The sequence below is a fragment of the Callithrix jacchus genome, chromosome 3, assembly GCF_049354715.1.
Source record: "Callithrix jacchus isolate 240 chromosome 3, calJac240_pri, whole genome shotgun sequence".
NCBI classification, from domain to species: Eukaryota; Metazoa; Chordata; class Mammalia; order Primates; family Cebidae; genus Callithrix; species Callithrix jacchus.
Window position 1 is genome coordinate 192,104,491 of NC_133504.1, and position 25,936 is coordinate 192,130,426.

The 25,936-nt window shown below is 48.1% G+C and overlaps 1 protein-coding gene across 4 annotated transcripts in view; it reads left to right on the forward strand.

Annotated features, from left to right (window-relative positions):
• LOC100387222 (putative E3 SUMO-protein ligase RNF212) overlaps positions 1-25,242 on the forward strand; it is a 68,976-nt gene extending 43,734 nt beyond the window's left edge. For all 4 annotated transcript variants that reach the window (XM_035294383.3, XM_035294385.3, XM_035294384.3 and 1 more), the window contains 3 exons: positions 18,566-18,638; positions 21,237-21,403; positions 21,735-25,242. In XM_035294383.3, the coding sequence (XP_035150274.2) occupies positions 18,566-18,638; positions 21,237-21,403; positions 21,735-21,739 (245 nt within the window). In that variant the 3' untranslated portion in view covers positions 21,740-25,242. The remainder of the gene's footprint in view (positions 1-18,565; positions 18,639-21,236; positions 21,404-21,734) is intronic.
• Positions 25,243-25,936: the final 694 nt, after the last annotated feature.

The following is a 25,936-nucleotide window of genomic DNA, read 5'->3' on the forward strand; positions in this document are numbered from 1 at the left end:
TCCAGTATGTGCTGACTTACCAAGGGCCAGCTTGTTTCTGCCCCAGCAGGCTGAGGGCTCCCTGGACACGCTCAGAACACCCACTGTGTCTGTTTCGTTTCCTCTCTGCCAGTCTGAAAGGAAATAGTCATTTTGATTGCATGTATGTGACTGTTAATGATTCCAAATGTTTTAAACCTACTCCTCTGTGTTTTTTCTATGAATTATCTGCTTTATTCCTTTGCTGTTTATGTGGAAGTCCCTATGTGCAGGATATTAACCTTTTACCCGCTTCGCTTTGTAATTTCATATTTGACCTTTGAATTTTAGACACCTAATATTTTTATGTACTCAAATCTATTGTTATTATCCTTTTTATTTCATAAGTTCTTATGCTTAGGGAGGATTTGTCCACACACCACAACCTCCGTCTCCCAGGTTCAAGCGATTCTCTGGCCTCAGCCTCCCGAGTAGCTGGGATTACAGGTGCCCACCACCACACCTGGCTAATTTTGTATTTTTAGCAGAGATGGGGTTTCACCATGTTGGCCAGGCTGGTCTTGAACTCCCGACCTTAAGTGATCTTCCCGCTTTGCCTCCCAAAGTGCTGGGGTTATAAGCATGAGCCACTGTACCCAGCCAACCACTGTCTTCTAATAGGGTGTTTTTTTAAACTTTTTCTAAGAGCAGTTTTAGGTTCACAGAAAACTTGCAAGGAAGGTACAGATTTCCCATATACCTCATGACTCCACACATGCACAGCCCCACCATCATCACGTCCTCCACCAGAGCACTCCATGTGTTAGAACTGATGGTCCTACATCAACACATCATTATCACCCAGAGTCCATGGTTTACACTAGGGTTCACCCTGGGTGTTGTACGTTCTATGGGTTTGAACAGGTAGTGACATGTACCCCCCGCCATTGCAGTAGCATACGGAATAATGCCGCTGCCCTAAAAATCCTGTGTGCTCCACCTGTTCATCCCTCCCCACCTCCCACCAACCCTTGGCAACCACTGATCTTTTTACTGTGCCCTAGTTTTTTCCTCTTCCAGACCCTCCTGGAGTTGGAATCATACAGAATGTAGGCTTCTCAGATTGGCTTCTTCCACTTAGCAGTGCACACGTAAGGTTCCTCCATCTCTTCTCATGGTTTGCTAGCTCATGTTTTTAGTCACTGACTAAGAGTCCATGATCTGGACATATCATCGTTTATCCATTCACCTACTGAAGGGCATCTTGGTTGCTTCCAAGTGTGGGCAGTTATGATTTCAGCTGCTGTAGATGTCCATGTGCAGGGGTTTGTGCAGACCTGTTTCAGCTCCTTTGGGTCAATACTAAAGCCTGTGAGTGCTGGATCAGATGGTGAGAGGGTGCATAGTTTTGAAAGAAATTGCCAAACTACCTTCCAAAGTGTCAGCAGCTTTTCCTGTCCCCGGCAACAAATGAGAATTCTTGTTGCTCCACACCCTCACCAGCATTCGTCAGTGTTCTGGGTTTTGGGCATCTTAGGTGTGTGGTGGTATCTTGCTTTTTAAATTTACATTCTGCTAATAACATATGACTAGGAGCATCTTATGCTGATTTTCCATCCGCATATCTTCTTTGCTGAAGTATCTGTTAAGGTATTCGGCCCATTTTTTAAACTGGATTGTTATCTTATTGCTGAGTTTTAAGAGTCCTGTGTTTATTTTGGATGATATTTTTTTTGTTGTCTTTTTTGTTTTTTTTATGAGTTTATTTATCGGCCATATATGCGTCTTGAAAATATTTTCTTCCATTTTGTGGCTTGTTCTCTCATTCTCTTGACATTATCTTTCACAGAACAGAATTCTTCTAGTTTTTAATGTTTACCTTCTAAATGATTTGGAGTTTATCTTGAGGTATGTTGTAATATGAGCATCCAACTTGTTTTTCTTAATAATTTATTTTGAAAATACTTCACACAAAAAATTGTAAGAATAGTATTATTGTAAGAATAATTGAATAATTTTTCTTACACAGAAAAAATTGTGAGAATAGTATTATTATTATTATGTCTCCCTTGCCCCGATTCCCCAACTGTTAACGTTTTGTTCATTTGCTCCCTATCTATCATCATTGGTGTTTCTCTGAACCACTGAGCATGTTACCCACGTGGTGCCCTAGCATCTCTAGAAGACCAGGAACACAGTTCTACAAAACCACCCACAACTCAGGCCAGGCATTCACACTGACACAGGTCTACCATCCCATCAGCTGTTGCCACAGTCTCTCATCTCCTCTGGTCTGGAATCTCCAGGAAAGAGGAGCTACATCCAACTGCAACATCTCTTCAGTCTCCTCTAGACTGGAACATTCCTTCTTACTTCTTCTTGTCCTCAATAGTGTTGAAGAATAATGGCCTCAAATTCTAAAGGGTGGGAGAGAGATACAAGATGGCCATCTAGCAGCAGCTCAGGGTTGCAGCTCCCAATGACGGCGCAGGGAGTGAGTGGACGCCAGACTTCCAGACGAATTTTTGTTGCCTACGGACCAGGAGATTGCCAACGGAGGAGCCCCCTGGGTCACCAGCGCAACTCTCTTGGCCGGCGCAGCTGTTTTGCTGGCATCCCGGCGCGGCAGTTCTCAGTGCAGAGTATGCGGAACTGGGTGCCCCTTTAGTTGGCGTTTGGAGCTCCAAGAAGGCAGAGTCACTCATTTAGCTGATTGAGAGGGGGACTGAAGCCAGGAGCCAGACTGGGAAATTCCCAGGCAGAAAAGCACCACGAATCTCAGCGCCGCTGTTTCAGCCGGCGCGGTCGCTGCACGGGAAATTGCATAGATCCTGGTGCCCTTCCGGTGGGCGACTGGGGCACCTGGGAGAGAATCGACCATTCAATTAGGAAAAGAAAAAAAACGGGGCTCCAAGGCGGGGAGCCAGGTGATCGGGCTCGGCTGGTCCCTTACCCCACAAGAAAACAGCAATTGGAAACGCTGACAGTTGAGTTTCACAGCAAGCACAGCTGAATCCAGGAAGGTCCAGCTCTGTGTGGGAGGGGCGTCCGCGGAAGGAAAACAAAGAAACAGAAATAACATCACCACCAGCAAGCTGGACGTCCACTCAGATACCCAATCTGAAAGTCAGCAATTACAAAGACAACAGGTGGATAAATCCACAAAGATGGGAAGAAACCAGCGCAAAAAGGCTGAAAACATCCGAAATCAGAACACCTCTCCTCCTTCAGGGGATCACAGCTCCTCAACAGCAAGGGAACAAGGCCTGATGGAGAATGACTGTGATGAATTGACAGAATCGGGCTTCAGAAGGTGGATAATAAGAAACTTCTGTGAGCCAAAAGAACATGTTCTAACCCAATGCAAAGAAACTAAGAACCTTGATGAAATGCTAATGAGAATAGACAATTTAGAGAGGAATATAAGTGAATTAATGGAGTTGAAAAACACAACACGAGAACTTTGCGAAGTATGCACAAGTTTTAACGTTGAATCGATGAAGCAGAAGAAAGGATATCAGAGGTTGAAGACCAAGTCAATGAAATAAAACGAGAAGATTAGAGAAAAAAGGATAAAAAGGAATGGGCAAAGTCTCCAAGAAATACGGGACTATGTGAAAAGACCTAATCTACGTTTGATAGGTGTACCTGAATGTGACAAAGAGAATGAATCCAAGCTGGAAAATATTCTTCAGGATATTATTGAGGAAAACTTTCCCAACCTAGCAAGGCAGGCCAATATTCAAGTCCAGGAAATACAGAGAACACCACAAAGATATTCCTCAAGAAGAGCAACCCCAAGGCACATAATCGTCAGATTCACCAGGGTTGAAATGAAGGAGAAAATGCTAAGGGCAGCCAGAGAGAAAGGTCGGGTCACCCCCAAAGGGAAGCCCATCCGACTCACAGCAGATCTCTCAGCAGAAACCCTACAAGCCAGAAGAGAGTGGCAGCCAATATTCAGCATCCTTAAAGAAAAGAACTTTCAACCCAGAATTTCATATCCAGCCAAACTGAGCTTCATAAGCGAAGGAAAAATAAAATCTTTTGTGAACAAGCAAGTACTCAGAGATTTCATCACCACCAGGCCTGCTTTACAAGAGCTTCTGAAAGAGGCACTACACATAGAAAGGAACAACCAGTATCAGCCTTTCCAAAAATATACCAAAAGGTAAAGAGCACCAACATAATGAAGAATTTACATCAATTAATGGGCAAAACAGGCAGCTAGCATCAAATGGCAGTAATAAACTCACATATATTATTATTAATCCTAAATTTAAATCGACTAAATCCCCCAATCAAAAGACACAGACAGGCAAATTGGATAAAAAGTCAAAACGCATCGGTATGCTGCATCCAGACCCATCTCACATGTAAGGATACGCAAAGACTCAAAACAAAGGGATGGAGGAAGATTTACCAACCAAATGGACAACAAAAATAAATAAAAAGCAGGAGTTGCAATTCTCGCCTCTGATAAAATAGACTTTAAAGCAACAAAGATCAAAAGAGGCAAAGAAGGACATTACATACTGGTAAAAAGATCAATGCAACAAGAAAAGCTAACAATCCTAAATATATACGCACCCAATACAGGGGCACCCAGATACATAAAGCAAGTTCTTAATGACTTTATAAGTCATTAATGGGAGACTTAGACTCCCATTAATAGTGGGAGACTTTATCATCACATTGTCAGTATTAGACAGCTCAACAAGACAGAAAATTAACAAGGATATCCAGGACTTGAACTCAGACCCGGAACAAGTAAACTTAATAAACATTTCTAGAACTCTCCACCCCAAATCCACAAAACATACATTCTTATCAATACCACGTTGCACCTACTCTGAGAGTGACTACATAATTGGAAGTAAATCACTCCTCAGCAATTGCATAGCATTTCACAGGTTTAAATGAAATATTGGTTGGCTGCTTGTTTGTTATGTTCCTCCCTTATTCCTTCCTGTCTCCATTGTTAGGCACAATTATTGGCATAAAAGAGGTTTTCAGTACCCATTTTTAGACTGCATTCTAGCCTGGGCAATAAAGCAAGACTCCCGTTTTCTCTCCCTCTTTCTTTCTCTCTTTTATTCTTTTTTTCTTTCTTTCTCTCTCTCTTTCTTTCTTTCTTTTTTTTTTTGAAATGGAGTTTCGCTCGTTATCCAGGCTGGAGTGCAATGGCGCAATCTTGGCTCACCGCAACCTCCGCCTCCTGGATTCAGGCAATTCTCCTGCCTCAGCATCCTGAGTAGCTGGGATTACAGGCGCGCACCACCATGCCCAGCTAATTTTTTATATTTTTAGTAGAGACGGGGTTTCACCATGTTGACCAGGATGGTCTCGATCTCTTGACCTCATGATCCACCTGCCTCGGCCTCCCAAAGTGCTGGGATTATAGGCTTGAGCCACCGCGCCCGGCCTTTTTTTTCTTTCTTTTTCTTTTTTTCTCTCTTTTATTAAAAAAAAAACAAAATTCTAAAGGCTTACCCATACTCTGGGTTGTCTGGTATTTCTTCAGGAGATCAGACCATCCTCTACTGGCAGGAATGCCCTACCTCCAGGGAGATGTTCACCTTGGTCTCCTGATTCCTCCAGGAGGATGTTCACCTTGGTCTCCTGATTCCTCCAGGGGGATGTTCACCTTGGTTACCTGATTCCTCCAGTGGTATGTTCACCTTGGTCTCCTGATTCCTCCAGGGGGATATTCACCTTGGTCTCCTGATTCCTCCAGGGGGATGTTCACCTTGGTCTCCTGATTCCTCCAGGAGGATATTCACCTTGGTCTCCTGATTCCTCCAGGAGGATATTCACCTTGGTCTCCTGATTCCTCCAGGGGGATGTTCACCTTGGTCTCCTGATTCCTCCAGGGGGATGTTCACCTTGGTCTCCTGATTCCTCCAGTGGTATGTTCACCTTGGTCTCCTGATTCCTCCAGGAGGATATTCACCTTGGTTTCCTGATTCCTCCAGGGGGATGTTCACCTTGGTTACCTGATTCCTCCAGTGGTATGTTCACCTTGGTCTCCTGATTCCTCCAGGGAGATGTTCACCTTGGTCTCCTGATTCCTCCAGGAGGATATTCACCTTGGTTACCTGATTCCTCCAGGGGGATGTTCACCTTGGTTACCTGATTCCTCCAGTGGTATGTTCACCTTGGTCTCCTGATTCCTCCAGGAGGATATTCACCTTGGTCTCCTGATTCCTCCAGTGGTATGTTCACCTTGGTCTCCTGATTCCTCCAGGGAGATGTTCACCTTGGTCTCCTGATTCCTCCAGGAGGATATTCACCTTGGTTTCCTGATTCCTCCAGGAGGATGTTCACCTTGCTCACCTGACCACACAGGCACCTATCAGCCTTCCCTACTGTAGTCACTATGTTCCCCATAATGGATGAGTGTCTTATGGAGAGAGAGTCCAACTGGCACTGATACCTTTTTCCTCATCAGGCCTCACCCCTCCACAATCAGCCACCACTCTGATGACTGCCTCATCCATTTTTCCATTTCCATAGTTCCTTCTTTATGTATTAATTGTCACTCTACTATAAAGGAGAGCTTTTTCTTTTACCCAATTCAGGTATCTATATATTCACTAATTCATAACAATATGGATTCATGGATTTTTCTTTCTTTCGTTTTTTTTTTTTGTTTTTTTTTTTGAGATAGAGTCTCCCTCTGTTACCCAGGCTGGAGTGCAGTGGTGCAATCTCAGTTCACTGCAACCTCTGCCTTCTGGGTTCAAGTTTTTTTTGTGCCCCAGCCTCCCAAGTAGCTGGGCCCATAGGAAAGTGCCACCATACGTGGCTAATTTTTTTTTTGTGTGTATTTTTAGTAGAGATGGAGTTTTGCCATGTTGTCCAGGCTGGTCTTGAACTCCTGGGCTTATGCAATCAATCTCTCTCAGCCTCCCAAAATGCTAGGATTACATATGTGAGCCACCACTGCACCCAGCCAGATTCACAGATTTCTCTTTTGTTCAGAGGTTTGTATTTTCTGCTCAAATCCTCCCAGATATGGTCATGTTCAAAATGCATTTTTAAAATGTCGACCAGGAATTTTGTATCCAGTGAAATTAACATTTTAAAATGAAGACTAAATAAACATTCACAGAGTAACAGAAACAGAATCCATTGCTAACAGGCCTGCCCTACAGGAACGCATGTAGGCTGACACCACACAGTCACTCGCATCTGTTAGAAGGAAGGAAGAGCATCAGGAATGGTGAATGTGGGGATGAGAACCAGAGACTATATTTTGAGTTTTTTTATCTTCTCATTACTTTACGAAACATAAAATGGAAGCAACAATTATAACATTGCATTGTTCAACTTATCAGTAGATGTAATACATAGGATAATAAGCACAAAGGAGGGGTGAAGGGAGGGAGCTGCGGTGGAGCAGAGCGGCCGAATTTAGCTAGAATCCAGTTAGCATTGACTAGAATTAGACTTGTTTGAAGCAACCACACCAAACGTAACTAAAAAACACAGCTGAAAAATCAAGGGGAATTTTTAAATGACATTGTAAAGCATTTGTTAAACACAAAGGCAATAAAGACAATAGAAGGAAAAAGGAGAAATAGGCAGTAGACAATAAACAGCAAAATGGCTGGTGAGGGCTTCCTCTGGACCCTGTATTCTGTTCTCTTGATCAGTGTATTATCTTCTTTCACAAATACCACAATATCTTGGTTACGTTTGCTTTACAGTAAGTTTTGGAATTCGGTGGCATAGCCCTCTAACCTTTGTGTTAATTTAATCAGTATAATTTTGCCTATTCCAGGTTCTCTGCATTTCCATAGAAATTTTGGGATAATGTCAAATTCTACAAAGAAAGTCTGCTGGGATTTTGATAGGATTTTTACTGAAGCTCTACAGCAGTGTAGGGAGAATCGCCATCTTCACAGTTCTGACTCTCAGTCCACAGATATGCTGTGTCTCTCTCAGTATTAGAGCTTCAGTTTCTCTCAAGAACCTTCAGTGACTTTCAGTGTACAGGTCTTGTACTTTCTTGATAAATTTGTACCTAGGTATTTCTTCTTTTTTGCGTGTGTGACAGAGTCTCATTCTGTCGCCCAGGCTGGAGCTGCAATCCCAGCTCACTGTAACCTCTGCCTCCTAGGTTCAAGCAATTCTTGTGACTCAGCCTCCCAGGTAGCTGGGATTACAGGCACATGCCACCACACCCAGCTAATTTTTGTAATCTTAGTAGAGATGGGGTTTCACCATGTTGACCAGGCTGGTCTTGAACTCTTGGCTGCAAACCATCGGTCCACCTCAGCCTCCCAAAGTGCTAGGGTTACAGGCATGAGCTGCCACACCCGGCCCTAGGTATTTCATTATTTTTATGGTGGAATTTTCTTCCTTTAATTTTTGTGTTGGTTATAGTTCACATGGCGTATCCTTTTCCATCCTTTTATTTTCAACCTGTCTGTGTCTGAATCCGTGAAGTGCCTCTGATAGACAGCATATGGTTAGATCTTGTTTTTTGATCTATTCTTATACTCCAGACCTTCTGGTTCAATTGCTTAGTCCATTGATATTTAATATAATTATTATCTTTTGTGATTGGATTTGTGCCTGCTATCTTGCTGTTTTTTTGTTTTACGTATAACAGGATTTTTAGTTTATTGGTATCTCCTTATGCCTTTGTTTGCAATAAATTTATCATACCATTTTGCTATAGACTAATTTGAGTCCCCCCAAAATTCATATGTTAAAGCCCTAACCCCAGTGTGACTATATTTTGAGTTAGAACTTTTAGGAGGTCATAAGGATGGAGCCCTAATTCAATAAGATTCATGTCCTGTAGGCATAGGCAAGGACTTTCTGACCAAAACACCAAAAGCATTGGCAACAAAAGCCAAAATACCCAAATGGGAGCTAATTCAACTTCAGAGCTTCTGCACAGCAAAAGAAACAATCATTAGAGTGGATCAGCAAACAACAGAATGGGAAAAACTTTTCGCAATCTACCCATCTGACAAAGGGCTGATATCCAGAATCTACAAAGAACTAAAGCAGATTCACAAGAAAAAAATCAACCCCATCAAAAAGTGGGCAAAGGATATAAATAGACACTTTTCAAAATACGACATTTATGTGGCCAACAAACATATGAAAAAATGCTCATCATCACTGGTCATTAGAGAAATGCAAATCAAAACCACATTGAGATACCATCTCACGCCAGTTAGAATGGCGATCATTAAAAAATCTGGAAACAACAGATGCTGGAGAGGATGTGGAGAAATAGGAACACTTTTACACTGTTGGTGGGAGTGCAAATTAATTCAACCATTGTGGAAGACAGCGTGGCGATTCCTCAAGGACCTAGAAATAGAAATTCCATTTGACCCAGCAATCCCATTACTGGGTATACTTAAAGGATTGTAAATCATTCTGTTATAAAGACACATGCACACATATGTTCATTATGGCACTGTTTACAATAGCAAAGACCTGGAACCAACCCAAGTGCCCATCAGTGATAGACTGGACGAGGACGAAGTGGCACATATACACCATGGAATACTATGCAGCCACAAAAAAGGATGTGTTCATGCCCTTTGCAGGGACATGGATGAAGCTGGAAACCATCATTCTCAGCAAACTGACACGAGAACAGAAAACCAAACAGCACATGTTCTCACTCATAGGTGGGTGTTGAACAATGAGAACACACTGGGGTCTGTTGGGGGTTGGGGGGCTTGGGGAGGGATAGCTGGGGGTGGGGAGGTTGGGGAGAGATAACATTGGGAGAAATGCCTGATGTAGGTGACGGGGGGATGGAGGCAGCAAACCACCATGGCATGTGTGTACCTATGCAACAATCTTGCAAGTTCTGCACATGTACCCCAGAACTTAAAGTATAATCATTAAAAAAAGATTCATGTCCTGAAAACAAAAGATACTATTCAATGGAGAAAGATACTATTCAGTGAGGGAGAGGACAGTGTTTTTGAGAAACTGTGTTGGGTAAACTGGACATCCACCGCAGAATAATGAAGTCGAACTCCTACCTAACACCGTGTACAAAAATTAACTCAAAATGGATCAAGGACCTAAAGCTATAAAACTCTTTGAAGGAAACATAGAGCAAAAGTTCCATCATGTTGGATTTGGCAGTGATTTCCTGGATATGATACCAGAGCACAGGCAGCAACAACAAAAACTTACACAAATTGACCTCATGGAAATTTTAAAATTTTGCACATGAAAAGATACTGTCCATAGAGTAAAAAGGCAGCTCGTGGAATCAGAGAAAACCCTCGCACATCATTGTATCTAATCAGGGATCACAGTCCAGAATCCATAAAGAACTAACACTTAGCAACAGACAACCCGATTCAAACATGGGCAGAGGCTGGGTGCGGCAGCACACACTTGTCAGCCCGTCATTTGGGAGACCGAGGCAAGAGGATGGCTGAGCTCAGGAGTTCAAGACCAGCCTAGGCAACATGAGGAAACCCTCGTCTTTACAAAAAAACTTAACAAGTAGTTGGGCATTGTGGCCCATACCTGTAGTCTCAGCAACATGGGAGGCTGAGGCAGGAGGATTACTTGAGCCTGGGGGGCAGAGGTTGCAGTAAGTTGAGATTGCATCACTGCACTCCAGCCTGGGTGACAAAAAAGCAGGGGGAGGGGGCAAATGACTTGAATGAGCAAAGTACACAAATGGTCAATAAGCACATGAAAAGATGCTCATCATTAATCAGAGCAATCCAAATCAAAACTAGACAGAGCTGGGTATGGTGGCTCATGCCTGTAGTCCCAGCTACTCAGGAGGCTGAGGTGGGACGATTGCTTGAGCCAAGAAGATGGAGTCCAGCCTGGGCAACATAGCAAGACCTCATTTCCAAGAGGAAAAAAACCCAGCAAGATACTATCTCACATCCATTAGGATGGCTACTATGTATTTAAAAATCACACCTGTAGTCCTAGCCACTTGGGACACAGAGGTGGGATTGCTTGAGCTCAGAGTGCAAGGCTGCAGTGAACTATGATTACGCCACTCCACTCCAACCTGGACAGCAGAGGGAGATCCTGTCTCTTAAAAACAGGCAGGGCACAAATGCCTGTAATCCCAGCACTATGGGAAGCTGAAGTGGACAGTCACTTGAGGTCAGGAGTTCAAGACCAGCCTGGCCAACATGGTGAAACGTGTTTCTACTAAAAATACAAAAATTAGCCAGCTGTGGTGGCACACACCTGTAATACCAGCTACCTGGGAGGCTGAGACAGGAGAATCGCCTGAACCTCCGGAGGTAGAGGTTGCAGTGAGCTAAGATCGCACCTCTGCACTCCAGCCTGGGCAACAGAGTGAGATTTTGTCTCAAAAAAAAAGTAAAATAAAACAAAAACAGGCTTTCAGATCAGATTGGCTGGCAGCTGTTGAAGCACCAGGCTCATGGCTAGATGGTATTCAAAAATGGTATCACAGTGCTGCAGGACTGAATAAACTGTGGTTAATGGCTGCTGATACACTATTATGAGTATGACGACGTACCAACAGCCACAAGAAGCCTTCCTGAGAACCTTTCTAAGACAGGATGTTTCGCATTAGGAGAGCAGCGGCCCTGACTGTGAGACAGCAGATCCTGACTAGTGAGCAGTGGGCCAAATAGGAAGAGGATAAGTTCTACCTTGAACCACACTGAAAGAGGCTATTTGGGAAAGAAAAGAGGCCAGGCGAGGTGGCTCATGCCTGTAACCCCAGCACTTTGAGAGGCTGAGGTTGAGCCCAGGAGTTCCAGACCAGCCTGGGCAAAACCCCCTCTCTACAAAAAATTATCCAGACATGGTGGCCTACACCTGTGGTCCCAGCTCTCGGGACGCAGAGGTAGGAGAATCGCCTGAGCCTGGGAGGTTGAGGCTGCAGTGAGCCGTGATCACACCACTGCACCCCAGCCTGGGTGACAAGAGTGAGACCCTGTCTCAAAAAAAAAGAGAGAGAGAGAGAAGAATGGACAAAGACATAATCACATAGTTGGAGTCTGTGGATGCGGCTGTCCTCCAAGTCTTTTTATGAAGATGGTTAAACCTGAAACAATCTTAGTTTAAGAATTACTTGAGTTGCACATGTTTTACTTCAAATAAATGTTATTGTAATCATTTTTAAAAACCCAAAATAACAAGTGTTGTTGAGGACACGGGAGAATTGGAGCCTCGTGTGCTGTTGCTGGGAATGTAAAATGGCACAGCCGCTGTGGGAAACAGTGTGGCAGTTCCTCGAAATATTAAAAACAATTACCATCTGATCCTGCCATTTCGATTCTGTGTAAATGCTCAAAAGAATTGAAACCAGGGTCTCCAAGAGACGCTTGTATACCCAAGATCATAGTAGTAGGATTCACATGACATGCTGAAACATGGAAGCAAACCACCTGTCCATCAACAGATGAATGGGCAGGCGAAACCTCTGTATCCATAGAGTGGACTAGTACTAAGCCTCGAAATGGAAGGGATTCCGGCATATGCTGCAGCGTGGATGAACCTGAAGGACGTTATGCTAAGTACATAAGCCAGTCGCAAACAGACAAGTGCTGTGTGATTCCACTTCTGTGAGGTCCTCAGAGAAGTCAATCGCAGAGGCAGAGAGTAGAATGGTGGCGTCCAGGGCTGCGGGATGGAGGAATGGGAAGGTTCTGTTTAGTGGGAACCAAATTTCAGGTTTACAAAACGAAAAGAGTTACAGAGCTGGATGGTGGTGATGGTTTCCCGGCATTAGGAGTGTATTTAATGCCACTGAACTGTACACTGAAAATGGATAAGGCAGCGACTTTTATCATAATAAAATCATTGTCAAAAAACACAATGAGACACCAGCAAGCTTGCTCACTAACTCTCTAGACACACAAAAGGGGTCACAGAAGACCGAGTGAGAAGGCAGCCGTCTGCAAGCCAGGACCCGCATCAGCCACCATCTTCATAGACTCGCCAGTCTCAGAACTGCAGGAAATACATTTCTGCGGTGTAAGCCACCCGGTCTGTGGTATTGTGTTATATAAACGCAAGCTGACTACTCACATTGTAGTTCTTCTGTTGATACTTTGTCTGCGTGCTTTTTTATCTTCCTAGTGATTCCTGCAGAGGTTGCGGCATGCCTCTTGAACTTATCACGGTACACTTGAGGTTACACTGACTTCATTCCAGTGAAACGTACCCACATTGCTCCCATATAGCTCCATTTCCTCCCACCTGCTTTGGAATACTTATTTATATACATGTACATGTGATCCGTATCTCATAAATCTAACAATATGGTGTTGTAATTATTTCCAGAATTAAACATGTTTTTTAAAGCCCTTAAGAGAAAAAAATCTGTTATTACATTTTTTACTATATCTGCAGCATGCATATTAACCATTTCCAGAGCTCCTCATTCCTTCCCGTGGATTCACGTTACTGTCTGGTGTTACTTCCTTTCACACTGACGTGCTTTTTGTTTTCCTTGCAGAGAAGATTGAGTAGAAGTGAATTCTCTTCATTGTTTTTTTCCATATTTCAATGTCTTTGTCTTCATTTTGAAGGATAATTTCACTGAATATAGATTTTCTTGGTTGACTTTTTAGCTCTTGGAATATGGTGTCATTCCTCTGCTTTCTGGCTTCCATTATTATTTTTTCTTCTCTGAGACGGTCTCACTCTGACCCTCAGGCCATAGCTCACTGCAGCGTGGACCTCCTGGGCTCAAGCGATCCTGCCACCTCAGCCTCTTGAGTAGCTGGGACTATAGGCATGCACCACCACACCCAGCTAGTTTTACTTTCTTTTCTTTTTTTGAGACTGAGTCTCACTCTGTTGCCCAAGCTGGAGTGGAATGGCATGATCTCACTGCAACCTTCACCTTCTAGATTCAAGTGATTCGCCTGCCTCAGCCTCTGGAGTAGCCAGGATTACAGGCATTGCCACCAAACCTGGCTAATTTTTATACTTTTAGTAGAGATAGGGTTTTACCATGTTGGCCAGGCTAGTCTTGAACTCCTGACCTCAGGTGATCTGCCCACCTTAGCCTCCCAGAGTGCTGGGATTACAGGCGTGAGCCACGGTGCCCAGCCACTTCCGTTACTTCTGATGAGAAGGCAGTTGTTAGTCATGTCCTCCTGTCGGTGACGAGCTGCTTTTCCCTGGCTGCTTTTAGTAACTTTCTTTTGTCTTTCACTTACCATAGCTTTTTAGTCATTTTTGAAATCATGAACTGTGTGTTTTCCAATTTTGTTCTTTTTTAAGATTTTTTTTTTTACCTATTTTGAGTTCCTTGCATTTCCATATGCATTTTAGGATCGGTTTCCCCATTTCTGCTGGCAAAGCAAGTGGTAGAGTTTTAGTTCACCTTGTACGTCGATTTAGGAAGCATTGCCACCTAGTACTAATACTGTGTCTCCCACTCTATTGATGTTGGAATAGCTTTCCCTTTATTTAGGTCTTTGATTTCTTTCGACAGTGTTTTGTAGCTTTCAGTGAAGAGGTCTCGCACCTCATTGGTAAAATTTATTCCTAAGTAGTTTGTTATTTTTGGTGCTATTATAAATATAATTGTTTTCAGATTTTCATTGCTAGTACTTAGAAATACCACTGATGTTTATAGATGGATCTTGTGTCCTGCAGTCTACTGAGTTCGTTTATTGGCTCTGGGGATTTTTTGTGGATTCCCTAGAGTCTTCTGTATGTCAGATCATGTCATCTGCAAGTACAGATTGTTTTCCTTTTTCCTTTCCAACCCCGGCCCTTTTATTTATCTCTTACTTTTAGTTTTAGTTTTTCACTTCCCACCCCACCAAGGACTTGATTTATTTTTCTCGCCTACCTGCCCTCGCTGGAACCTACTTCAGCGCAGTGTTGAATACAAGCGGCAAGGGCAGGTATCCTTGTCTTTGTTCTGTTCAGCCTCTCTCCACGGCACGTGGTGTTCACCGAGGGTTTCCTGGAGGCACCCTTTAGAGGGCTAAGAGTTCCCTCTGGTCCTTTTTTTGTCATGAAAAAGTGTTAAATTTTTCCGGCGCTTTTTCTTTATCTTTCGAGATGATCGTCGGGCTTTGTTCTTTGTTCTATGACGGTTGTGTGTTCTCAGGTGTCATTTCATCCATTGATAGAGTATGTTAACATGTATGTCAATACCTCTGTATGTTGAGGTAACTTTGCATTCCTGGGATGAATCCCAGTTGGTCATAGCCTGCGATCCTTCTTACCTGTTGCTGATTTGGCTTGCTAGTATTTTGTTAAGGAATTTTGTGCCTGTATTCATGAGAGATACTGGTCTGCAGCTTTCCTTCCTTGCAACGTCTGTCCGGTTTTGGGACCGGGATCTCATCCTGTCCTCGTAGAAAATGTTCCCTTCTTGGTTCTTTTTTTTTTTTATGTTTCTGTCTTTGTGTTGAAAAGCCTGCAGGTTTTTGTGTTGAAAGCCCTGTATGCTGAGTCACAATCATCATACTTTTCTGTAATTCTTTAGGCTCATTTTCAGTAGCTGCTCTGGAGTCCTTAGGAAATGCAAGCTGGGCCCCCAGCGTGGGCTCCTGCTGTTGGCCTTTCCCCGGCGTGTGGCTGCACTTCTGTGTCCTTGCTGACCCCATAATCTGGGGCTGCAGTCTGGACAGTCCAGGTGCTGTATTTCAGCAAGTCTGGATGCTCATCTTTTTCCATGAGGTTGTTTGATTGGCTTTTGTTTCCTTGGGTATTTTACCTGGACCTAACCTGGAGAATCTGTGTCCACGCTGCCTCAGATGTGTTCGCGCGATTTCTGCTGTTGGTGTTGAGCCGGGGTCCGCTCGTCTTCACAGCTCAGCAGCCGGCCCGTGCTCTGTCTGTAGTTGTGCTCCAATAGCACACATTCCTGCAGCTCCCCACGGCCGACAATCTGTGCGTGTGGGGAGCTGATATCTAGCTGGTTCCCGGCCCCCGTGGGGTCACTTCTGCAGCTGCACTGGGCTTCCCTGCACTTGTTTGTGCTGCCTCTGTCGGCCAGGGTTCCGGGGAGCTGCCTCTCTCTGGCTCTCTGGTTCTCAGCATCTCCCCGCTATTTTTTCTGACTGGTCCCTCCTCTCCCCAGCCCACCTCAGCCAAGGCTGTGGGCATCTCCAGGTCCTGCAAGTGGACCCCTCATGGCTGAAGAAAGTGTTCTCCTCCCACCTTGAGCCCACCCCCTCTGGAAGCAAAGCTGCTGGTCATCAGCCATCCACCCTGGTGCAGCTGTGCTCTTGCTAGGCAGCGTGAAGCAGGGGCAGGTGGAGCAGCCTCAGGCCAGGAAGCCCAGTCCTGCTCTTTGGAAAGCTGCAGTGGATTTCAGGAGCCAATGTTTTCCCATTTGTTGTCTGCTTTGAGTCGATTTCCAGAGGCCTGAACTGTTGTTTCTACCATTTTGTTCAGTTTCATACTTGGTTTCATAGAGATACTTTGCTGATTCTACTCCACTGTAGCCAGCAGTCCTCCTCAACAAGCCTGGTTGACTGAGTAAGGGAACGGCAGGTCCCAGTCCCCTCACGTGCCGGAGGAGCAGGCAGGCCCTCTGTCATCGTCTGCCCTGTGGTCACTGCATAGTGTGTGGGGCTGTCTGACCTGACGGCAGGGGTGCAGGGCACCCACTCTGAAGCACACAGTCCCCTCCGGAACACGACACGGCAGATCTCGTGTCACTGGGAAGCAGGCTGTTCCACACCCAGATCGTGAAACTTACCCTCTTCAAATGTCGGCATGTCTGTAGTTAAATTGTTCAGATGGGCATCTTTGTGAAATGCATCACGTCGCGTTACTGTCCGGAGTGGTCTCTGCGCAGCGCTGGGAGGTGTCGCGGGGATGGATCATCCCTCTGCTCACCCACCTCTTAGTGGGGCTGAAATACAGCCCCCCCGGCACCCTGAGGAGCTCCTCCCACACCTGCACGCTGTGCTTTCGAGAGGGGCCCGAGTCTGGGTGGCTTTCGGGCCTTCCCCTAGCAATTCCAGGGCCCCTTTCTCTGAGTCGCTGCTCTTTGAGATGATGCCTGGTGTGACTTGATTCTCAGTCAGAGCCTTCCAGGCGCCCTGTGGGACACGCAGGGGCCTGAGCGGCAGGTTCTTTTGGGTCCGAGATCCCACAGCCCACACTTGGGTCTCTGAGCCCTGCTCGCTGGACCCCAGGTGAGTTGTGGCCTCTTGGGTCCTCAGTCTCTTCATCTCTGTTGATGATGGTTATCTCAAAAACTCCCCATTGAGTAAATAGGAAACAGTTTCAAATAACCATACAGTATTAAGCATAAGTTAACAGAAGATGCCTGTCATTGTTGTTTGTGGTTCTGTGTGTTAAATGTGCAGGGTTTCCTTTTCATCAGGTGGTGTGAGGCCAGCTGATGAGGAGGCAATGGCTGTGAGGAAAGGAGTTTCCCCCGAGGCTCCCCAGAGCCCCCGGCGGGGAGTGAGGGGAGACCTAGCAAGAGCATTGCTGCGGTTCTCATTGGGGATCAGGCGGGTGGGCGGAACGGGCCGTCCAGGCTTGGGAGTGGCTCTGGACATGGGCTGTGGATTTGTTGGCTTTCATATCAGAAGTATGCTCACCGTGGCCTCCTGCCTCTGGGAACAGGCTGTCCTAGGAGGACAGTCTCTGCAGGTCCACTGCCTCCCGATGCCAAACAGCTATAAAAGGCAGTGAAGGCTGGACTCAAACAGCTTTCCTGCTTGTTCTTAGCTGTTCTTAGGAGTCTTCTCAGGGTCACCTGCAGACTTGGGAGTTGTGGGGCCTCTCACAGGCAGCCTCCTCGCAAGGTCTGCACCTTTGCCCTGCACGGGGCAGACAAGACCCCAGTCAGGGGTATGGAGGCTGCCTTGTGCTCAGGGCCTCCTGCCCCACAGGCCAGCATCCCCCAACGTGCCGCAGCAGGCAGGGCACTGGCACTCACCAGCCACTGTGCTGGGGAAACCTAAGGCTCGGGCTCCCCTGCCCAGGGCTTTCCCAGCCTGGGGTCTGCTGATCCATGAGCAGTGCTGCTTGAGAACCAAGTTGCCACATCTCCCCTTTCATGTCACAAGGCGCCTGGAGAAGGCAAAGCACGGGTCAGCCGCTGAAAGAACTGTGGATGCACTTTTGCCTTCAGTCCGGCAGTTCTCCGGGTAGCAGGAGCAAGGCCTGGGAGAGGCGGGGGAGGAGCTCCCGCTGCAGATGCTTGTGGAGCACCTGTGTATGCCAGGCATGCTCTGTGTGCCCACGGCTGCCCACGTGACAGGCAGGCCCCCCTCGAGGAGCCCACAGGCCGAGAGCCCCTAAGTGAGGCTGAAACTCAGCCAGGACTGGCCGGTTCATTTTCAGGCCTCGCTGTCCAGCTGCCAATGATTCACATGGCTTACGTAGTCACTAAGCTGCAGAGGTGCCTAAAAGAAAGGTTAAAATGCAGGATATTTACACCCTCTTGGAAGACCCAGGGCTTTTCAGGGTGTCGTGTTTCCACCAGGGCGTGAGCGACCTGAGGGACCGGTTTTCGGTTTGCGGTTTGCGGCTCCGCCCGCTGCTGCCCTCGTGGCGGGGAGGGAGAGACGGCTACCAGGAAGCGAGGCAGGCTGGCCTGGTTGTGATGCTCAAAGCACCAGGACATGTGAACGCAAACAGCTCATGTTTTATTCTTGTTCCACCACAGGCAGTGTCTCCTCCCGGGGCCCCGAGCATCCCAGCCTGACGCCGAGTCAGAGGAGCGTGGGAAAGCCTCTCAGGTATCTTACTGCCTCTTCAAGGAAATCCCCGGCAAAATAAAACTGCTCGTCATCTCATGCACCAGGGAGAATGACCTCTAAAAGTTTAATATGTTGCTTTTCAGCCCGATTTTTATGCACTTTGAGTGAGGTCTTGCTGTATATGCCACTTTATAGTCGCTGTTTTGAAGCTAAGATATCACGTAGGCATTTTCCCTGTTGCTGGAAACTTCACAAGACCCATGTCACGCTGCTTGCTCTTTCACCAGAGGAACAGGCCGTGGCTCAGCAGGTGTACCTACAGAGGGCAGGTAGCAGTACTCCTGGCTTTCTGGGCAGCTGCTCAGCTCTGCCTCTGTACTGAGGAGGCTGTGGCAAGCAGCGTGTAAATGAATGAGCGTGGCTGTGTTCCAGTGAAACTTCATTTACTAAAGCAGGTGGCAGGCTGGACCCGGCCCCAGCCCCGGGACAGGCCGCAGTTCACCTCCCCGTGCTCCTCTTCTCAGACTTCTGGGTGGCTTCCACTCCATCTGCTGCACAGTTCAGCTCACACCAATGTCTCTTTCAACAGAAGTCACGTGTTCAAAGGTCCAGCGGTCTCTCAAAGGCAGGCTCTCCTGCATCAGCCCCCGCAGAGCCCTTCAATGCCTTTTGCTGCCTGTGGTCCAGTCCACCCTGGGTTGCCTACAGGCCTCAGCATTCTCTCACGCCCTCACCTCCTGCCCCCACTGCCCTGGGTTGTCAACCCTCCTGGGTGCCCACGGGCCCTGTGGCATCTGCCACGTCTGCCACTGGCTGCCCTCTCACCCTCCAGGGTAGGGTCCTGCCATGGCAGCCCCTCACCCTGGCCTCTGTCTCCCTCTAGTAAGTGGAAGCATGGATGGACAGGCAGCCCCGGGATGGACGGGCCGCACAGGCAGCATGAGGTGGCGCGGGGATGGATGGGGGGATGGGCGGATGGATGGGGGGCGCGGGGATGGACGGGTGGCGCACATATGGTCGGGGGGCATGCGGATGGATGGGGGTGGGCGGATGGATGGGGGCGCAGGGTGGCACGGGGTTGACGCAGGCCGCGGGGATGGACGGGCAGCGCAGGAATGGATGCGGGCCGCGGGGATGGACGGGCAGCGGGGATGGATGAGGGGCATGCAGATGGATGGGCGATGCAGGGATGGACGTGGGACGTGGGGATGGACACGGGCGGCGGGAATGGATGGGGTTGGACGGGGACGCAGAGATAGGCGGGGGGCGTGGGCAGCACAAGGCAGTGCCGGGATGGACAGGGGCGCAGGGATGGACAGGCAGCGTGGGGATGGGTGGACGGCCTGGGGATGAACGGGCGTCACGGGAATGGACAGGTCGCATGGGTAGCGCGGGTCTTGGCAAGGCAGAGACGAGTTTGGTTGAACACAAAGCTGTCCACATATGTGTTTTAAAACAAAGCAGGCTTCGTGTTGGAATCAGGTATGGTAGAGTTACAGCAGGTGCAGCAGCTTTGTAGGGAGCTCCCTTGCAGTTCCCTCCAGGAGGCAGGGGCGAGGGGCCTGTGCGCAGGCCCTGCTGTGTGTCTCGGGGAAAGGCAGGGCAGCACAAGCGGCTCAGGGTCGTCTGTGTGGAATTGTGTGGTGGATCTGGCTACGGAGGCAGTCCTTCATGTCCAGTCTGCAGGGCAGGGGAGCGTGGCTTGGTGAGAATGAGAGGAAGGAGGGGCTTAGGGACTGCGCCCTGGGCCCGGGGGGCTTGCCTGGCAACAGTGTGTTCATGAATACTGTTGGCCACCTCCAGGAATTAGCCAGCTCTGGACAGACCTGTGTTTTCAGGAATAGCAAGGCCCCAAGACAGCAAACCATCATAAAATACAGAAAAGACTGATAGAGCACCAAAATCCAGGCGAGGAAACAGAGCCCAGGGAGGAGGCTGAGGCTGGATGTGAGTTGGGAACATAATTCAGGACTCATCACCTGGAGGGCACAGTCACAAGCATGCGGATGGATAAGCTTGCCACAGAAGCTTCCAGAGCCTTGGGAGTGCTGAGAGTGGAAACTGAGAGGACCCCTGAGGTTAAGGGGCAAGCAGAGGATGGCTATGTGGGAGGATGGAGTGAGGGCCTCTTGATGAGAGGGGGCCGGCCTTGATGAGGAGGCAGAGTCAGAGCCCGGTACAATGGCAGCCACAGGCCAGGGGACCCCATGGTCTCTGCCGACTCCTGGGGACAAAAGTGCAGGTCTGGGTGTGCACTGCAAGTGGGAGTCGGCAGAGACCTGGATGCCTTCTCTATTGTTTCTGCTCAGCCGCTTAGTGATACTGGCCCCGGGAGAAGGCACTGATTCTAACTCGCCTGTCAGCACCATGCAGGGGGGCCTCCAGTAGGAGTGCTGACCACCCGCTCAGGGGCCATCCTTGTAGGTCCTGCCAGAGAGGGCCTCCCCCGCCACAGTCAGCGAGAGGCTGCCCATGTGGCCATCAGCCGTGGGCACTACACGGGCCCTGCTGGTCCGAGGTGCTCAGAGGCGCTTTTTAATCCCAGCCTTTAAAACCAAAGAATGGCCAGTGCTCTCATTGTCATGTCACCAAAGATGCTCGAAGCATTCGTGATTTTGTGTTTCTTTAATTTATTAGGATTCCACCTCTGCAAATCCCCTACAAGGGACCATCGCTAACGCCAACACCACAGTTACCAAATAGACTGGCAGGAGGCGGCTCTCCAAGCTTTGGGGGCTCCCAGGCCGGGCTGCCCCCCAGGCTGCCCATCAGCATCTCCAACCTGCTGCAGAGGCAGTGTTCAGGCAAGTGCTCTGCCAGCCTCGGAAAAACGTTCTTGGGAAAGTGCATGTGTCAAGGAACTCTTTACCTAGGCGTGTGCCAAGGGCAGACACGGAGCTCTAAACGTTCTCAAGAGCTGTGTTTCTGAGCTCTGCCTTCGTAGCTGAGAAACACAGTCACGTCCACTTTTATATTCATTGTGAATTTCCACAAATTATGACTTAAACATATTGACGATACTCTATGAGAACACTAAGATGACATCTGGATTTTTAAATACTCATTTGAGTGAGTGAACTCTTCTTCCCCCTTATTTTTTGTATGTAACGCGCCCACCCTCACTTTCCTCCACAGTGTGAAGTTGCGGGTCCTTTCAGAGACAGAGCTGCCGGTTTTTATTGTGACTCGATGCTTCCTGCAGGACCTGCTCACCTTGGGGCAGTGAGGCGTGAAAGATGAGCAGCGCTCACCCGCTCCGCCGCCTTCCTGCCCTCCAGCCGTCGTCCCACCAGCACGTGCGCCTGTCCTTTCTCTCCTGATGAAATAATTAATGTCGTTGAATGAAGTATCTCTCTGATTATCGGGGTGGCATGTATGCGATATGTTTAAACTTTACTTGTGACACCTTGGAACTTCCTGAAAATGTTGATGTTGGAGGCAAAATGAACACCTGCCTGTTAGGTCACTGTGAGAAGGTTCCAGCTGTGGCTCTGAGGGGACAGGCGGCACGGGGATGGACAGCGGTGCAGGCGGTGCAGGGATGGGCGGGCAGGTCAGTTGTGAGGTGCACACACAGCGTGGGTCAGCTCCGCTATGCCCTGTGTTACCCAATGACGACACATTCTGTTCTCACAGTACTCACAGCTGGCGTGTGATGCCAGGTTCAGTGGGGGAATCTCTGTCAGGTCCAGAGATTAATTCTGGACCTGAGTTCACCTTGCAGGCAATGCCCTGCATGTGGGGAGCCTCCTCCTCCGTCGGGCGGGTGGGGCCCCTGCAGGATACACACCTGTGCACGCGGCTCCCAGAGAGGCTCAGACCCCGGGTCTCTCCCACCGATCTGGACCATACTGGGTTGGAAAAGACACTCCTGGGGTTAGTTCTCATCTTTTAGTTTGCATTTACCTAAAAGGTATCAAAGAACTCTGTTACCTCACTCGAGTTGGTCTCATGGCACCCGAGCACCCCATGGGGCAGGAGCATCCTCACCTTCACTGCAGGTGGAGCTGTGGCACTGCAGGCTGCACAGAGACTTTATCGAAGCCAAGGCATGCACCTGTCGCACCTGCCTTCACGGCAGCCTCCCTCGCCCCCACGGGCCCTCAGACGCCAGGACGCCTGGGCTGCACCATGTGCCTTTGGTCCTTCCAGAAGCCATGGCACACTCATGGCTGTCCCCTCCGTGAGCTTACTTTGTCCTGAAAACTTGTGCTGAAGCCAGATGTGCAGAAATCTTGTGATGTTCATGTTCTAAGTTTCATTCCAGAAATTTCAAAATGTTGTAAAATCATGAATCGAATTTTGGCATCAATGTCGCATCTCTGTGTGTTATGTGACCTGTGCATGTAATGTGATCTGTACATGTTATGTGATCTGAGCATGTCATGTGACCTGTGTTATGTGATCTTTGCATGTTATGTGACCTTTGCATGTCATGTGCCCGGTAATGTGACCTGTGTCATGTGATCTGTGTGTTGTGACCTGTGTCATGTGATCTGTGTGTGCTGTATGACCTGTGTCATGTGATCTGTGCACGTGATGTGACATGTGCATGTCATGTGACCCATGCATGTCATGTGACCTGTGTGTATGTGGCCTGTGTCATGTGACCTGTGTCATGTGATCTGTGTCATATGATCTGTGCATGTTATCTGTGCGTGTTGTGACCTGTGCATGTTACGTAACCTGTGCATTTTATGTGAATGGTGTGTTATGTGACCTGTACATGTTATGTGATCTGAGCATGTCATGTGACCTGTTATGTGACCTGTGTGTTGTGATCTGTCTGTGCTGTATGACCTGTGTGTTGTGATCTGTGCATGTTATGTGAACTGTTATGTGGCCTGTGTGTCATATGATCTGTGCATGTTATCTGTGCGTGTTGTGACCTGTGCATGTTACGTAACCTGTGCATTTTATGTGAACTGTTATGTGACCTGTGCATGTTAATCTCTGTATATGACCTGTGTGTGTTGTGATCTTTGCATGTCATGTGATCTGTGTTATGTGGCCTGTGCATGTTATGTGATAACCTGTATGTGACCTGTGTGTTATGTGGACTGTGTTGTGACCTGTGTTATGTGATCTTTGCATGTCATGTGATCTGCGTGTTATGTGACCTATGTGATCTGTGTCATGTGACCTGTCATGTGATCCATGCATGTTATGTGGTCTGTCATGTGACCTGTGTGCCTGTCGTGTGACCTGTGTGTCATGTGACCTGTGCATGTCATGTGATCTGTGCCTGTTATTTGCCATGTGCGTATGTGACCTGTGCATGTCATGTGATCTGTGCATGAGAGGTCATGTGTTAAGCTCTAGGCTACAGGTGAAATATAAGCCATGGAGACCCATTATCTTCCCTCAGCCACCATTCTCACGGTTCACCTCGCGGGCCTGGGTCTGCAGCAGCTGCCTTGGTTTTGGCAGGTGGATTTGTGGGGCTGGCCCTGTGAAGGAGCGTGCCCAGGGCTGTCCTCATGCCTGTGGTCTTCCTTAGGGGATGTCTTTGAAAACTCTGCCCAGAAATATTCCCCCCCGGGCCACCTGCCACTACCTCACCCTCTCTTCAGGCAGTGCCAGCCACTTCTGTCTGGGGGCTGATTGCCCCTGATTTTAAAATTTCAGTTTCTTCCATCACTTCACCTTTGTCGACGTAACTTGTGGCCATACTTGTAGCATTTCCTGTTCTTTACTTTTGTCGTTTTTCACAGTCGAGCCTGCATTTGTCAGCCCCTGGTTCTGTCGGATATTCACCGGGGGCAGCCCCATGCCTGGATTTGCCGCTGACCTGCCCCAGCACACCTGTCTTTCCTTTCCAGTAACTGTCACCGGAAAAGGCAAAATTTAGTAAAACATCTGGACAGTGGCACAAGCCTACTCCATGGATAGAGGCAAGAGACGCACTGCCAAGGTGGGACTCCCACCTGTCTTCACACCATGCGCGAAGCCCACGTTCAGCCTGGCGCAGGCCTGAGGGATGATGCAGGAAGCTGCAAGCTGTGTGAAAGGAAGAGAGTGGGAGCCCAGGGCCAGCCGTGCGGTTGTGATGGGGCACAGAGGCTGGCAGGGAGCCCAGGGCCAGCCGTGCGGTTGTGATGGGGCACAGAGGCTGGCAGGGGGCAGGACTGCAGAGTAAGGGGCAGTGCCCTCAGCTCTTCATGTGCATCCTGGGCTAGGAGTGGGCGGTGCCTCATCTGCAGGCTCCGCTGCTCCCATGTGGATGCACAGCTGCCAGGCCTTCACCCCTGCCCCCCACACACTGCCCATGAGTTGTCCTGCCTGGTGGTGTCTTATGGGCTGGGCTGCAGGCAATGGGGACTGTCTCCACTACTCACGGGGTAGCTGTGATTCAGGGCTAGGACATGACCTTGGGCTGAGTCCCCCAGGAGTTGTGCAGCCTCACACATCCTCCCTCCGGCCCGCGCTGCTGTTCTGGGATGCATGCACTGCGTGAGGACAGGTGGGAGTCCTGCCTGGGCAGTGCGTCTGTCGCCTCTATCCACAGAGTAGGTTTGTGCCACTGTCTGAATGTTTTACTAAATTGCCTTTTTTGGTGAAAAAGTGGTTCCCTGCTGTATTAGTCTGTTCTCACGCTGCTAATAAAGACATGACCAACCGAGACTGGGTAACATAAAGGAAAGAGGTCTAATGGACTCACATTCATGGCAGAAGGCGAAGAAGGAGCAAAGGCGTATCTTACATGGCGGCAGGCAGAGAGCAGGTGCAAGGGAACTCCTCTCACAAAACCGTCATGTCTCATGAGACTTAACCATCGTGAGAACAGCACGGGAAAGACCCACCCCCATGATTCAGTTACCTCCCACCGGGTCCCTCCCATGACGTGGGAATTATGGGAGCCACAGATGAGCCTGGGTAAGGACACAGGTAAACCACGTCACCTGCCCGTCTGAGCACCACGTCCGTCTCATCAGCCAGCACAGCAAGGACCTCAGCGACAGCATGGGGAGGCAGCTGCCAACAAGAGCATGGGTTTCCAGCTCTCTGCGGGTGTTGCGGGAAGTCCAGAAGTGCTGGTGGAGTGGACACATTTCTCTTTTTTCTTTTGTTTTCTTCTTACTTTTTTTTTTTTCTAAAATTACCATAGTTATCCAAGTAGGATTTTTTTCCAGCAATTTTTTTTTTTTTTTTTTGAGATGGAGTCTTGCTCTGTCCCCCAGGCTGGAGTGCAGTGGTGCAATCTGAGCTCACTGCAACCTCCACCTCCCAGGTTCAGGCAATTCTGCCTCAGTCTCCTGAGTAGCTGGGGTTGCAGCCACCTACCACCACATCTGGCTAATTTTTTTTTTTTTTTTTTTTGTATTTGTAGGACAGAC